Raw genomic sequence first — 14,854 nt, 5'->3', positions numbered from 1 at the left:
CTAGATAACAAAATTTCTCCAAGGACCAAGACAGTGGAGGACGGTGGACCCAAAGTCACAAACACATCTCCTTCTTCCCACTCGGCTATTCTGCTGTCGGCATTCTTCTTTCCCCAAATCAAAAGCAAGCCGTAGCCGCCGCTACCACTGTCTTCAAGGCTCAAGCCACTTCTGCCACCACCACTGCCGGCCTTCAATTGAAGAGCCCTTTCTTTCCGACTCCCAGTTTGTTGGCCACTTCTGCCACCACTGCCGCCATTTCTCTCCGACTCCCAGTTAGAAGCTACGGTAGGCAAAGCGAACAATCTCCGACTCCCACCACTGCCGCCCTCTCCAACGCCCATTTCATCAGCTCTATTGGTGGAGGGCCTCGCGAACAGGCAAAGCGAACAGGTTGCCCTTTCTCTTCTTCCCTGATTAATTTCCTCTTTCCTGTTAATGGCGACAGAGCTTTCGTTAGAATTAGATCGCCTCTTCTTTCCCATTTCGATCCCCAATTTCTCTCAATTTATTTAGAATTTATTTGGACTTTCGCATGTATTGAATTGTTTTCTATATCATGATCGGTGAATTGAGATTGTACTGATTATTGATTGGAAGAAGGCTTTCTGTCAATGTACTTTTTCTCCTTTTTTTTTTGAATTTGGATCTGTTATTATTATTAGGGACTGTTTTTTGAAGATTGGTAAGAATATTGGGTTTCTTTTCTTAACTTCTTACATACATTTTCATGGAATATACCTTCTGTTTGATTGAAATATTTTTGGTTTGTAGTTTTTGATTGTTCACTTTTTATTTTCTCATTCTGGGGTAATTTTTAGCTTGTCCTGTTAGAAAATGCAAGCTGGATGGATTGCGTTTAAAAATTATGTGCTTAGTGACAGAAATTTTCGAGCCAATTTGAGCTCTTGTTGAGTTGAGTAAATCAAGCCTTATTGAGTCGAACTTGAGCCAGCTTCTTACTTATTCGAGTCGAGCTCGAGCTCAATTTTCTCGAGCTCGTGTACAGTAATCAAGCCTGACTCGATAAGTTCAATGTTTGACTCGGTTCGGCTCGTTTGCACCCCTAATTATACAAAACACAAAAATCCATAAATTACATGAATATCAACTCATTGTGCGCATCACTTAAATTGCGCACGGTGCTCTTCTGCTAGTTTTTTCAAAAAGGGGTATCCTTTTTCTGATGTCATTTGAAGCCAACACACCCAAAAACGGATGCAAGTCTTAAACCAAAGAAACATGGGACAGATGGCTATTTGCTTTCTTTTTTAGCTTATCTTTGAGAAAATTGTCAAAAATTCTTTCAAGGACAAACAAGTAAATAGGAGTATTTTCAATACGTGTGTAGATTATCAAGAACAAAACCACAAACAGAAGATATTTACTTCGGTTGCATTGCAGGAGTAAAAACCACAAACGAATAGTCTTAAGTTTGATAACTATGTTAATTGTGTGTGTGTTAATTGTTTGATATTGCTCTTATGTTAATTGTGGTTTAGCATTTATATCTTGTTCTGTGCATAGGTGTGTGTCTATATATATATATATATATATATATATATTTATTTGTTTATTTATTTATTGAACTGGGGTTGAACCGGTCCGACCGGTTGAACCTCGACCCTTTCACTTCACAGGTTCAATTGACGGTCCGGGTTTTAAAACATTGCAATTCTCTGAATCTTCTTCTTCTACTTTTCTAATTTCCCTCCCAATTCCAAAACTGGTCCATCAGGATCCTGACACTGCAGCTCCAGCACTGTCTGCTCGGCTGTTCCGCCACTATGATTCACAAAGTCACAACCGATGCTCATATGAATTTGATCCGCCGATACTCATCCGCTTGTCTCGACCCCTTACCATCAACATTATCATCTGCTTATACGGCATCAATCTTATCACTTTTAAAACGGTGCAAGACCATCCGAAGCTTAGAGCAAGTCCACCCTCACATCATCCACAAGGGCTGCGAGCAGGATCCCTTTTTGATTACCCAATTTCTGTCCCTCTGCATCGCTCTCTCTTCTGACCTCTCCTACCCTACCGCTGTTTTCGAACGCGCCATTCAGCCTAATATTTATCTTTGGAACACCCTACTCAAGGGCTACTGTAGACATTCCTCTTTGGTCAATTCATTTTCGCTTTTCAATCGGATGAAAAAGTCTACGAATGCAAGCCCGGATAAGTATACTTTCCCGCCGTTGATCAACAAGTGTGCTAATGTTTTGGCATTGAGGGAAGGGCGGATTCTCCACGGGTCAATAGTAAGGTGTGGTATTGAAACTGATGTGTACGTGGGTTCCAGCTTAGTTGACTTCTATGGCAAGTGCAAGGAGATCGAGTGCTCCCGGAAGATGTTTGATATTATGCCCGTTAGAAACGAAGTCTCTTGGACGGCTATGCTTGTTGGCTATCTGAATGTCGGAGAGGCATTGGAGGCGAAGAACTTGTTTGATAAAATGACTAATAGGAATTTAGCATCCTGGAATGCGATGATTAGTGGCTTTGTTAGATTCAGTGATTTGAGGAGTGCTAGGGAATTATTCAATGAGATGCCCGTGAAGAATGCAATTTCCTATACCACTATGATTAATGGGTATGCCAAGGCCGGTGCCATGGTGTCTGCAAGAATGTTATTCGAGCAATCAGATGAAAAAGATATTGTATCCTGGTCTGCCTTGATATCCGGGTATGCCCAGAATGGACAGCCCAGCGAGGCGATACAGATGTTTTACAGGATGCAGTGTAGGAGCGTCAAATCGGATGAGTTCACTATGGTGAGCTTGATGTCTGCTTGTTCCCAATTGGGTTGTTTGGAATTAGCAAAAATAATTGATTCTTATATGCATCAAAGCTCATTTGATCTCAAGCGTGTTCAAGTTGCTGCAGCTCTCATAGATATGAATGCCAAGTGTGGGAACATGGACAGAGCATCAACCTTGTTTGAGCAAATGCCCACGCATGATGTGATCTCATACTGCTCAATGATACAGGGTCTATCCATTCATGGGAGTGGTCCACAGGCTGTGGCACTGTTTGAAAGGATGCTAAAGGAAGGACTTGTGCCTGATACTACAGCCTTTACGGTAATTCTAACAGCTTGCAGTCATGCTGGTCTCATTAAGGAAGGTTGCCATTATTTTGACTCTATGGTTAATGAATTCTCTCTTGAGCCTTCTCCGGATCAGTATGCATGCCTCATTGACCTTCTTGGTCGATCAGGAAAGCTTAAAGATGCTTACGACATTCTTAAGTCAATGCCCGTAAAGCCTCATGCTGGTGCTTGGGGTGCACTTCTTGGCGCTTGCAAGCTTCATTGTGACCTTGAATTGGGGGAGGAGGTAGCATGTAGACTAATTGAGCTTGAGCCCTTAAATGCTGGGAATTATGTGTTGTTATCAGACATCTATGCTGCTGCAAATAAATGGTTGGATGTTTCACTTTTGAGGCTCAAAATTAGGGAGAAAGGACTCAAGAAAATTCCCGGTTGTAGTTGGATATGAAGTAGAAAATCTTGGTTTATTGAAGTTACTTTTTCCACAAAAAAGACTGGGACTAAGGTCTTTAATCATCAGACACCAGCAGAAGCTCAATACCAAGGAAGATAGCCAGTTGTAGTTGAGTATGAAGTATAAAATCTTAGTATAAAGACATTAGCTTTTCTAGAAAGAAGCTTGGGACTGAGTTCTTCACTCATTAGATGCCCTCAGAAGCTCAATACTGAATTTAAAATTGCTGGCTGCTAGGATTCAAAATATCAATTTTGAGAACATCTGAGGTTTGTTCTGCTGGGAGTTTGGATATTAACACTCTGACCAGGAAGGGACATACAATTTGTGAATATTGAGTAGGTTATGTTTTCTGACATGATTAATCCGAGCAGGCAATCTTGTCAATCTGTGAGGGTTGCTCATTTAGTGTTAGAATTCCAGAATTTGACTTATGAGGGTTCAGGAATGATGACTCTAAAGTCTAATAAATTCTTCAGTGACAAAAATTTGGTCAAATGTATGCTACTTCAGTGCTTTTTCTTGTTATCTTTTACATTTGTGCAGTTTTTCGAAAATCTTCTCTCTTTTTCTGTATGCACATTTGAAATTACTCATTTGTTGCACCCTTTTCAGTATAGTTTCAATATTGTGTTCTCTGCTTTTAGGTAAATAACTTTTTTTTGAAGCCATCCTTTTTTTTTTTTTTGGGCAGCTGGTTAGATGGTGCTAACTGTTGTCATCAATCTCCTTTTCAACATTTAGGAAAAGAGAAAAGAGCATCCTACTTATCTTACAAAAGAAGATACTCGATATGGTTCCTTGCTTCACCAAACTAATGCATGTCTATGGCCCTAATTTGTTCTGTCTGTCTATTTAAAACAAGAAATAAGTAACAGTTGATGCGTCGTTGAGAAATGTATGATTGTCGATCTCAAAGATGCTCAAGCTATTTGAGGGAAGCTAAAAAAGAGGTGGTGGGTAGTTCCATGAACTGCTTAGTGTGCTGCCTTGATGTTCTAAGGGTACAGGTTCTATGCATTGGGTGATCTCTCTCTCTCCCTTCCCTTGATTGGACTCATTTGTACCATAACCACAGGATACCCCAGATAGTCTTTCAGAGCCTTCCCTTGCTGACTTCAGTCAATTAGCAATGTTTTTCCATGTCATGTAGGCAACACTTCAGTGCTGTCTGTTGTACTGTTGACTCTTTCTATTCATTGAGTTTGCTTTCAAATCATGTTCAGCCCTATGTTCAGATCGTCCCTTATTTGACTAAGGATTGAAAGCATGTCTGCTGTATTCTTTTAAGAGGAATTTTTCTTTGAACTAATTCGTAGTAAGTATGAACTTAGGCTTGGAACTTGTTACCGAATGGGTATTGCTGGGCTGGCAGTTAAATTGTAGCTTCAGGGCTCTTGTATTTTTTGAAAGCTAATAGATACCTCAAGAAGGGCCAAAATGCAAATAAATAGAAGTGCCATGCTAAGGAAATGTTAATATCAGACATACAAGTATGCTTGAAGAGCTTCATTTTGGCAGAAGCTAATTTTAAATGTCTTTGTCTTGAGTTTTCCTTCAGTATGTCAACTCTGTAGGTGATGACTTTGAGGTGAAAACCAATATTTGATGTCTGCAAAATGTCTGTTGACCAATTCATATATGTGGACTCAAAAGTAAACACCGTGTTGCTTGTATTAACTTTATTAGTAGTCCTTATTTTAAGTTATGTGAAACCATTGTCCGACCTAAAAGTAGACGAATAATTGTTTTAACTGGTGCAAATCTTTCTTAAACCCTGATAGAAGCAGGGTATATTTGCTAAAGGAGCCTCACTTACTGTTGAGCCTTTTGTCCTCTTGACTTATTGCATGGTTAATGAGCCCTTTGTCCTCTTGACTTATTGCATGGTTAATGAATTAAGTATCAAATTAGCACTATTCCTTGAAATTGAAGTTAGTTTTTTTTTTAAATTTAAATATCTCTGCTAATGGGTTTTCTATTACTTCATCTTAGCAAGGTGAGTGATTTGTTATGGCTGTGAGTCACCATAAGGAATTCTTTGTTGACAGGCTGAATTGATTGATCCTGCTCTAAAAGGGACTCTTAATGTTCTGGGATCATGTGCAAAATCTCCATCTGTTAAAAGAGTGGTTTAACATCCTCTATAGCTGCAGTTGCCTTCAACGGCAAGCCTCGTACTCCAGACGTGGTGGTTGATGAGACTTGGTGGTCTCTTCCTGAATTTTGCAAGCAAACGAAGGTCTGTAAATGTCACTTTCTCTTGCATGAACTTAAACAATTACTCTTGATATACTGGCATGTCTGCTGTCATGTATAGCAAACACCATTGCACTGTGTTCCATAAGCTTTTGTTTTACTTTCCTGTTGGCCTAAACTATAGATATGGCTCAGAATATAAGATACTTGAGTAGCAAATGCTCATAAACTCTCTGTAGATAAAGTGCATGTCACTAAAATAGGCTTACATGTATCACATCATAATGCCACTGAAAAATATTCAAATATGCATCAACTGAAACAATTCTGCTTGTGTGGTTTCTTTATTTCTGTTATATGAGAAGTTGAGATGTAGGGCGCTTTCAGCATTGGAGAGTCTATTTGCTTTAAATCAGATACTTTTTAAACCTTTTAACAACCATTGATAAAAGGCCGTGTTTTCATGACATCTGATGGATTCTTACCTTAAGACATTTAAGGCTGGTGCCACAATATTCATTTGTCAAGGTTTCAGGATAATTACTCCATCCTGTTTGCAATTGTCCATTTTAACTGGAGGTGTAGTTAACTGGACATCTAGTTAATGCATTAATATCTGTGACTTTTGTATAAACCTCGGAATTAAAAGTCTCGAGACAAAGCACACACGTGAAAGCAAAAAATGGATATTTCAAGGAATTTGGTAATTGGTGATATTTCACCTGTTATGGCAGGCTGTTTTCTTGAACCGTGTAAAAGGTACATGGCCAATCAAAAATGATGGAGGAAAATTTCTTCAGTTCTATGTTGGGTGTTCTTTCTGCCCTCCAAAGGATAGGCGATTGGATGATATTAAGCTTGGGCACACTATAAACTACTATTAATTAAAGATTTTACTGAAAACTGAGCAGCGTATGGTGGCAGTCTAGAACCAGAAAAATCTGTTGACAGGAAGAACTGAACCGTGTAAGCTACAAATGAACTAAAAGATATCAAAACTCCCAGACACGTAACTTAGGCTGAGCTAGTGAAAAGCCAAAAGGTGAAATTTCTGGAGGAAACCCAAAAAGGATTTTCAGATTCCCTAGGTTATAGCAAATTTTTAAGTATCTAAAGCTGTAAATTTTACAACCAGACCCTGAAATAAGTAAATCTATATAACCCTTAGCATCCAATTGTATACATGTTCCTTATTCAACTCTGTTTAGATTTTCCATCATTGTGATTTTGAGCTCATTATGGTAGGGTCATTTGCCCTACTTTAGTGTCCTAGTTATGGATAAGTAATTGAAAATTACTTTTACTGCTCTCTTCTAGCTGCTTCCACTATGTCTTGAATATCATCAACGAGAAGTTTTAGATATTTGAGGTGGCCTCTCTCTCTCTCTATCTCTCTGCGTATGAACACTGACTAACTTAAGGAACCTCTTTTGGGGGAACCTTCTTTGATGTAAATGCAATTGAGAAACAGGCACACAGTCAGAGCCCTGTGTTCGTCCCACTGCTTGGGAGCTTAAGGTTCACGTTTGTATAGGAAGAGAGTTCAGAACTCGTTTTGTGTGTGGAATTCTTATTATTATCTTTCCTAGTGGCCTAGTTTTTGCTGTTGTTATAGTTATTGGATTGTACTATAAATGTCATTTCCCAAAAAGTGTTCCAAATTTAGTTTGCCAGATCAGATGCTTTTTCTGTCTGATGGCTAACAGGAATAGGATTGAAATGGACGATGTTTCCCATATTTTTTCTGGATCTCCTCCGGAGTTGTCATCCTTAAATAAAAAAGCAATCATCTCTACTGGTGGTTTGATAATTCCAATAGGAAAGGGTACCTGTCATAAAAAAGAGGAAGAAAAACCAATGAATGCTGGTATAAAGCATCTTAATTTTGCCTCTGCTTTAGTCAATACTGGTATAAAGCATTAAAAAAGGTACCTGTTTCCATGAAATAATTGTCTAGTTCAACCCTTCGAATCATTCTCCTATATTTCTCTGTATCAGAACAAGAAGTTCCTATTGTTTACTTTGCCCAACAAGGTAAATCTACTGTTTTGTCATCTTTAGCTCTGATACCAGGAAAGTAATAGAGAATTGTGAAAGAAGTAGAAGGGAGAAAAGGGGGGAACAGCAAAAATAGAAGAGCTGTGATAACTTATCATTCAGATCCCTAGGAAGAGACAGATTTACTTATTGGCCTAAATACCCTTATTACTTCTAACAACATGCACTTTGTATCAAAATAGCTTCTTGATGCATGTTGACATTGAACCCATGGCTAAAGTGTCTACATAAATTTTCGAACTTTTAGTTGAAAGGAACCTTTTCCTGATTGAAGGACTTGTGTCCCAGATTATTAACTACCTGAAATTTCTGTCCTTGTATGGTTGCCAGACTAATACTATGTGATGCCAGAAGCTCAATATTACAATTTTTCAATTGAAGTACTCCGATAAGCGTTCCACAAAATTTATGTAAGAAAGGAGAGAAAGCGCTCATCTTCTGGATTCTGGGTTTCATAGAATGGAACTTGGAAACTAGATTACAGCTGAATGCCTCACCTTGGCTTTGGCTATAGTCATGTTATATTGTCTTGTCAGACAAGTCTATGTTTGCTTGAATGGAGCTTTAATTGGTGCACTCATTTTGTCCCATTTGTGTCTGCATGGTATTGTAATATTAAGGCAAGATGTAAAGGAAGAAATTTTTTGTATGTCTAATGATATGCTTTTATTGATTAATGAATTAGTCTTAGATAATTACTTGGTTATCTTCCATTACCATTTAGTAACTGTTGTAATTTTGTTTTCATGTCCAAATACTATACCAGAATAGCATCTTTTACCACTGGCCTGTTAAAGCATTTTAGACAAGTACCAGTTCTCTGTGCTGCACAAACTCATCAGAGAAACCCAAGTTAAAATTTTCATGAGATTTGAAGACAATTTGCTCATGATGCCTCCTAAATTGATAGAGACATATAATTGAGTAACTGTTAGCTAGACAGTCCAAGTAGTTAACATGGCTTTTGGTGTGATTTAATATTCATACTAAACATTATATTTGATGCCGGTATTTTTTCTTATTATTTTCTTCCAGTTATGGTATGTTCTCTCAAAGACATTGGCTGAGGATGCTGCCTGGAAGTTTGTAAAAGAGAAAGGTTTAGACATGGTAACGATAAACCCAGCTATGGTGATTGGGCCTCTGTTACAGCCAACACTTAACACCAGTGCTGCTGCAATTTTGAATTTAATAAACGGTATGGACATCATGAAATTATGAACTCAATTAATTTCTTGGTATATGTTCTTTTTGTTGGATCAGTGCTTATTTATTTTTTGGTGTTACAGATGTGTATGATATTCTGTTGGTCATCTTTTGATCTTTTATTCCTTGATTATGCTTTTAAGGGCAAGTGAGTGGATTGGAAAAAGGCTTTAAAGCTGACCTTTATGGTGCTAATGATGCCACTTTGCAGATGGTGGTGAAAATAATGCAGATACAGATGTTCTCAGAACATAGAAACTGACTTTTTTGTTCTTCTTCTTCTTCTTCTTTCTCTTTTCCTTTTTTTTTTCTGAGTTTTTAACTTAGCCGTATAACTTATCTTTACTTTCTCTGCCTATACTTACTCATATCTACAGCCTAGAAAACATATTTTCTTACATTTGAGTCTAAGTTGAATAAAAAAAATTAAAACACATAAAAAATAAAGAGGTGATGGTAACATTCTGGATAATAATTAATTAATAGTAGCGGAGTACTTTTGATAATATTGGTTGAGCATTCTATGGCCTAGTAGAGTTTTATGTATCCATGCTGTGAAAGTTTACCATACCAGCAACTAGTTAGCTAACTACAAGGAGTGCCTTAGATATATATGAGAGTGTGGGGACAATTTTAATCAAGATAGAACTTCTAAATCTCTGATTCAATTGAAATGAACTTGAGAATTTATGTAAAGGGCCAAAGCACCCTTGAGGTGGCCTACTTATGTACTTAAGATTAATGTGATATGGAGTTTTGCTATATTGCAAAGCCTTTCATGAGCTTTCTGCTTCTCTCATGAAGTCGAGTTTCCCAAGGTAGATGTCATGGTCATTTGGAGGTTAACTAGAGTCTAATATGTTTTTGTGCGCAGCAGAAGGTGTTTCTAAAATGATATATGTCTGTGTATATGCTCATTTTGTTGATCTTTATTTGTTGTTGCTTTTCTGGTTGAAAAATTTTGGTTCTTTTTTGTTTCTTGAAAATGTTTGTTTCAATTGGCTAGTTTTCTTGAAGGGATGTTTTACAATTGCCTTGTAATGATGTTTTACATTGTTTAGAATTCCTGATGCTTTCTTAATCAAGTATTGAAATACATGAAATATTAAGTAATCAGTATAGACATGGGTATGCTTTGAGCAAATGTTTTTCCTTCTATTTTTCTCTTTGCTTGATTATGTTCATTTGTAGAGAGAGAAGAGATGGTGATATGAAACATTTCTTTTGTGTGATTGATATTCTGTGCATTCTAATCTTAGACTGATTCATGTATTGACTGTCATTGAATACTTCATGTAATTTTCTTTCTTCCTTTAGTTTTTTTAATTTATCAGTCTGTTTTGTTGATTGTTTTCTTCTATGCTGAATGCAGGTGCAGAAACATTTCCAAATTCTTCTATGGGCTGGGTTGATGTCAAAGATGTTGCTAATGCACATATACTATAGCTTTTGAAAATCCATCTGCTAGTGGACGATACTGCCTGGTCGAAAGAGTGGTACACTACTCTGAAGTTGTGAAGATCTTGCGTGAAATTTATCCTTCCTCAAAACTTCCAGAAAAGTAAGTTCAAGCTCTGTAATTTAGATTTGACTGTGCATTTAGAGATTTACATTTGTGACATAGGATTATATTTGGAAATTTCATGCATGTCCATGTGCGTCTCAGATTTTTCTGTCAGGATCTATTATGCCTTTCATGATTTGGCCCCTTGCATAAATCATGTTTGGGACTCCTAACTGTGATACATCAGGTGTCTGCAACTAATGGCAGAATATATTTTAGGAAACTTTTTCCGTGGATAAGTATTTCAATTAACATTGTTTGCATTATCTGGATAAGTTCAGTGTTTCGTAAAAGCTTAAATACCTGAACTTACCGCCAATTGTGTTTTGGAAGTTCTTGTCAAGGGTTCTGTATGTTGAATTGACAAGTTTTTGAAGCTTTTGCTATTTGAAATCGAATTCAGTTTCAGAACGTTCAGGAAAGTTAACAGTAACTAGATAGTCAATTTATTAAGTACTTCAACTAAGAAATCTAATCCTCGTATTTCTGGTTTAGTTCTTGGAACCTTCGCTCTACGGATATGTCTTTCAGATATTAGAAAATCTTTTGGATTGAGCATATCAGGTCACATGATCATGTTGGAATTTTCATTTAGCTTGCAATTGGCTGTTTGATAACCTACTCTGATGTAGGTTGCATTCTAAAATTTCCTCTTGCTTAACTCCTGAGACCTGTTCTTTATTGGCACGATCTTCTCCCCAAACTTGTGGCTTTTCTGTCTTAAATGTGCATATTCATTCCCAAATCAATACGATGAAATCAGCTCAATACTTTGCCTTTCATGAAGACTTCTAGTCTAGATAGATTCTTACTAGAAGTCCTGTGAATTGATAATGTGTACATGACTACCATGACATCATTATAGTTTTTGCCCACTCGTGGTAAGAGCATGCATTAGTTATTCACAAATATTCAGAATTCCTTGAACACCAATCTGCATATGCACTAAGCTAGTATACTGGTTTTCTACTAATTGTTGAACCAAGAAAAGCGTCTATGCCTGGCGACCTGATTTGGTAGGATGGCAGATAGATGTGTTATTGAACATCAGGGAAATTTTTGAGGTGGCAAAAGACATGATGGATGGTCAGTTTAAATTGTTGATGTGCAAGTTTTGACCTTTCTTCATTGCAATCAGATTTTTTACCCTTGTGACCGTACCTTACTTGGAATCATGTCTAAATGGTGAGATATATACATAATATGTGAAGTTGAGCAAAATTTTACTGCATTTTTTTCCTTTAGTGCTTTATTTGATGTTGCATTGAGTGGATAAACATTCTTCATATGATTTGTACATGAAGATGTCATGCCTTGTAGTAATTCCTTTAAGGTTAATGAGATTCACGCACCCTTTTTAACATCTTGTGCATCCCCTACTATGTATTTTGGCTACTATGCCTTTCAATATAGCCTAGAGAATGTAGAAGGGGTGTGCAAGCTAAAAAGGGTGTGTGAGTATCGTTAACCTTTATTCAAGCATTATGCTTACAGCAGTACATATCCTGTACTAATGGCAATGAATTTTCCTGTCCATCACCTGCTGTTCATTTAATTTGGCTCATCAAAGACTGATGAGGAAGTAAAAAACATCACTTCTATGAGCGAACTTTTACTTGACTATTGCCCCAATTCAACACTATTTATTATTTTTATCAAGCCTTTGATGTTTTTTGGTGAATAACCTTTGTAGGTGCGCTGATGACAAGCCATTTGTGCCGACGTACCAGGTTTCCAAGGAGAAGGCAAAAAGCTTAGGTCTTGAATTCATTCCCCTTGAGCAAAGCATCAAGGAAACAGTTGAAAGCTTGAAGGAGAAGAACTTTTTGGACTCTTCTGCTGCACTTTGAATATCGCCCGAAACATGATGAGGAACATCGAGAGTTGGTAGCAGTGCCTATTGAAAATATGTTTTCCAAACCCCTATATGTACCAAGCCTCTCTGACTGACGTTACATGCATCCACAGAGATTTAGAATCTACATATGAAACAATAAAGTACTCGTCTTTTTTGCTATACTGAAAATTTGAACAGGAAAATCCTTTTGTGTTTCCTGCTGCAAATTCAAGGATATAGCAATGATGAGTAGATTTTAGTGCGTAATTATATGTTGGACGAGAATTTATAAAATCAAGGAGCAGCATTCCTTGTAATATCAGGGTAACGACTTTATAAATTATGTATGGAATTGTTATCAACAGAATTTTTTGGTACGAATTGCTTTTAGGCAGTCCACCTAAAATCAATGCGATTCCACCCTTGATGCCATTTGTTAATTGGACATGAATGGCTTTCTTTAATTTATTTTTTATTTTTGGTGGCTGAGTTCTACTTCTGAATCTGTTAACTCTGGATAGTTGGGTAAATTGGAAAAGGATTGAACTGGAGGTAAATTTCTCATGAATCTTAAACAATGAAAGTCAGGAAATAATTGATAATATTGTACTGCAAAATGAATCACAATCTGCTAGTTAATCTGGTACTAGTGTTCTCTGCGATGGGAAATTTAGTACTAATATGGTTTTGCACCTCAGTGGATCATATGAAAGTGATCCTCAGGTCTCCACTATTTTGTCTCTCCAATAAAACTGAATCACCAATGCAAGGTATATTGACATTTTTTACTTAATATTGTGAATATTATTTATTTTATATTCAAGCACTTACGTGATTCCAAACATGAATTTACATTAACTATACTAAATTAATCACATCCATAATAAAACAATCACAAATTATTATTCACTAGTAATAAGTAATAGAATAATTAGACAAGCACAAATTTGTCCTTAAACATAAAATTAACGGTAACTTATGCTATTCCTATGTTATAATTTAATGATTCCTAATTAGTATTAATGAAATACTTATTACTATTTTTTATTCACTATTCCTAGTATTACTATTACTAAGTAATTACTACTACTTACTACTTTTTTATTAATGAAACTTTTATCACAATTTTTTGTTCACTATTACTATTACTGAGTAATTACTTTTACTATTTACTATTTACTTTTACTATTCACCATTTGCCTTTTCTATTATTAACTATTTATTTTTAATATTACTATTTACTTTATTATTATTATTACCGTGACTTTTCTTTATGGTTAATATTTACTACTATTATTTTTGTTAGTACTGTTTACTTTTACTGTTACTATTACTATTTGTTAAATAGTACTTGTATTATTGCTTTGTGGTGGTACTATTTCTAGTATGACATTCAATCAATCGATCCTAAACAAGAAGATATTAAATATAATTAATAGTAACTACTTGCACTAAATAGCAACAGAAACCTTAAATACTTGTAAACCCTAAACAAGAAGATGCAATAACGTGTATTAAATAGTACTTGTACTGAACAGGCAGATATAATACAGTTAATACTAATAACACTATTAATTAATAAATTATTGCTAATTAAACTAATTCAAATACTAATCAAATGTAATAAATTAACACTAATTAAATGTAATAAACTATTGATGTAATAGTAATCTTTTAAATCAAATGTAATCAACTAACAAGCAAGCTAATAATAATAATTCAAGTCATATTCAAATGACACATGAGCTTTTGCCTACGGAACTTGTTGGTTCATTGGAGATTCTAGTGGCCCACCACCAACTTCAGTTGTCAGAATCCAATTGCTTTTTATAACTGACAAAGGAAATCGATGCGCACCAATGAGCAACAATGTATCCGAACTAACCGACTGTACCCAATGTTTTTAAACCCGGATCAGATAGGCCGGTTCGATCGATTCGACCGCGAACCGGTCATGTGTTCGGTCCGATTCATAACTTAAGTTGACTTGGATCAAGAACTGGTCAAACTCGTTAAAAAACCGTTCAAACCATTAAACCGACTCGTACCGTGAACCGCGATTTTCCAATTTTTGAGTAAAATTTGACAAAATTTCCAATTTTTGACCGAAAGTGTCTAAAGACTCTGAACGCTAATCTTCACTTCAGGGGCAAATAATTTTTTTAAGGAGTAATACTAACTCAAAGTTTCATCCTCTCTCTAGTGTAGAGGAAGCTCTCTCTTGGGGTAAGAGCCAACCTCCCTTTGGTGGGAGTTTCAGCATGTTTTCAAACCTTTTCAAAATTTACACTATCCCGCACTTTCTTCCCAAGATATTCCAACCACCACCACTACCAATCTGATTCTGTTACCAAGGTTAGATTAATGCAGCTTAAACCATCGTACTCAAGGAAATTCAAGGATGTCTCTCCAGGGGGAACACAAGGTAGTCTGAGTCCTACACTTTATGAACAGCTGAAAGCAAGGTAAAACTTGATT

The 14,854-nt window shown here is 36.5% G+C and overlaps 1 protein-coding gene across 1 annotated transcript; it reads left to right on the top strand.

The window, feature by feature from the left end:
• LOC113688036 (putative pentatricopeptide repeat-containing protein At5g37570) lies at positions 1–12,693 on the top strand. Its single transcript, XM_027205624.2, is given in 8 exon segments — positions 1–393; positions 1,641–3,089; positions 5,564–5,642; positions 5,645–5,754; positions 8,805–8,967; positions 10,348–10,418; positions 10,421–10,536; positions 12,233–12,693. Coding segments are annotated over 7 exon segments (1,998 nt in total). The 5' UTR covers positions 1–393; positions 1,641–1,787; the 3' UTR covers positions 12,390–12,693.
• The last annotated feature ends 2,161 nt before the right edge of the window (positions 12,694–14,854 follow it).

Source organism: Coffea arabica, chromosome 5c, assembly GCF_036785885.1.
Source record: "Coffea arabica cultivar ET-39 chromosome 5c, Coffea Arabica ET-39 HiFi, whole genome shotgun sequence".
NCBI lineage: Eukaryota > Viridiplantae > Streptophyta > Magnoliopsida > Gentianales > Rubiaceae > Coffea > Coffea arabica.
The sequence above is the reverse complement of the archived record's forward strand: the minus strand, read 5'-3'. Positions and strand labels throughout refer to the sequence as shown.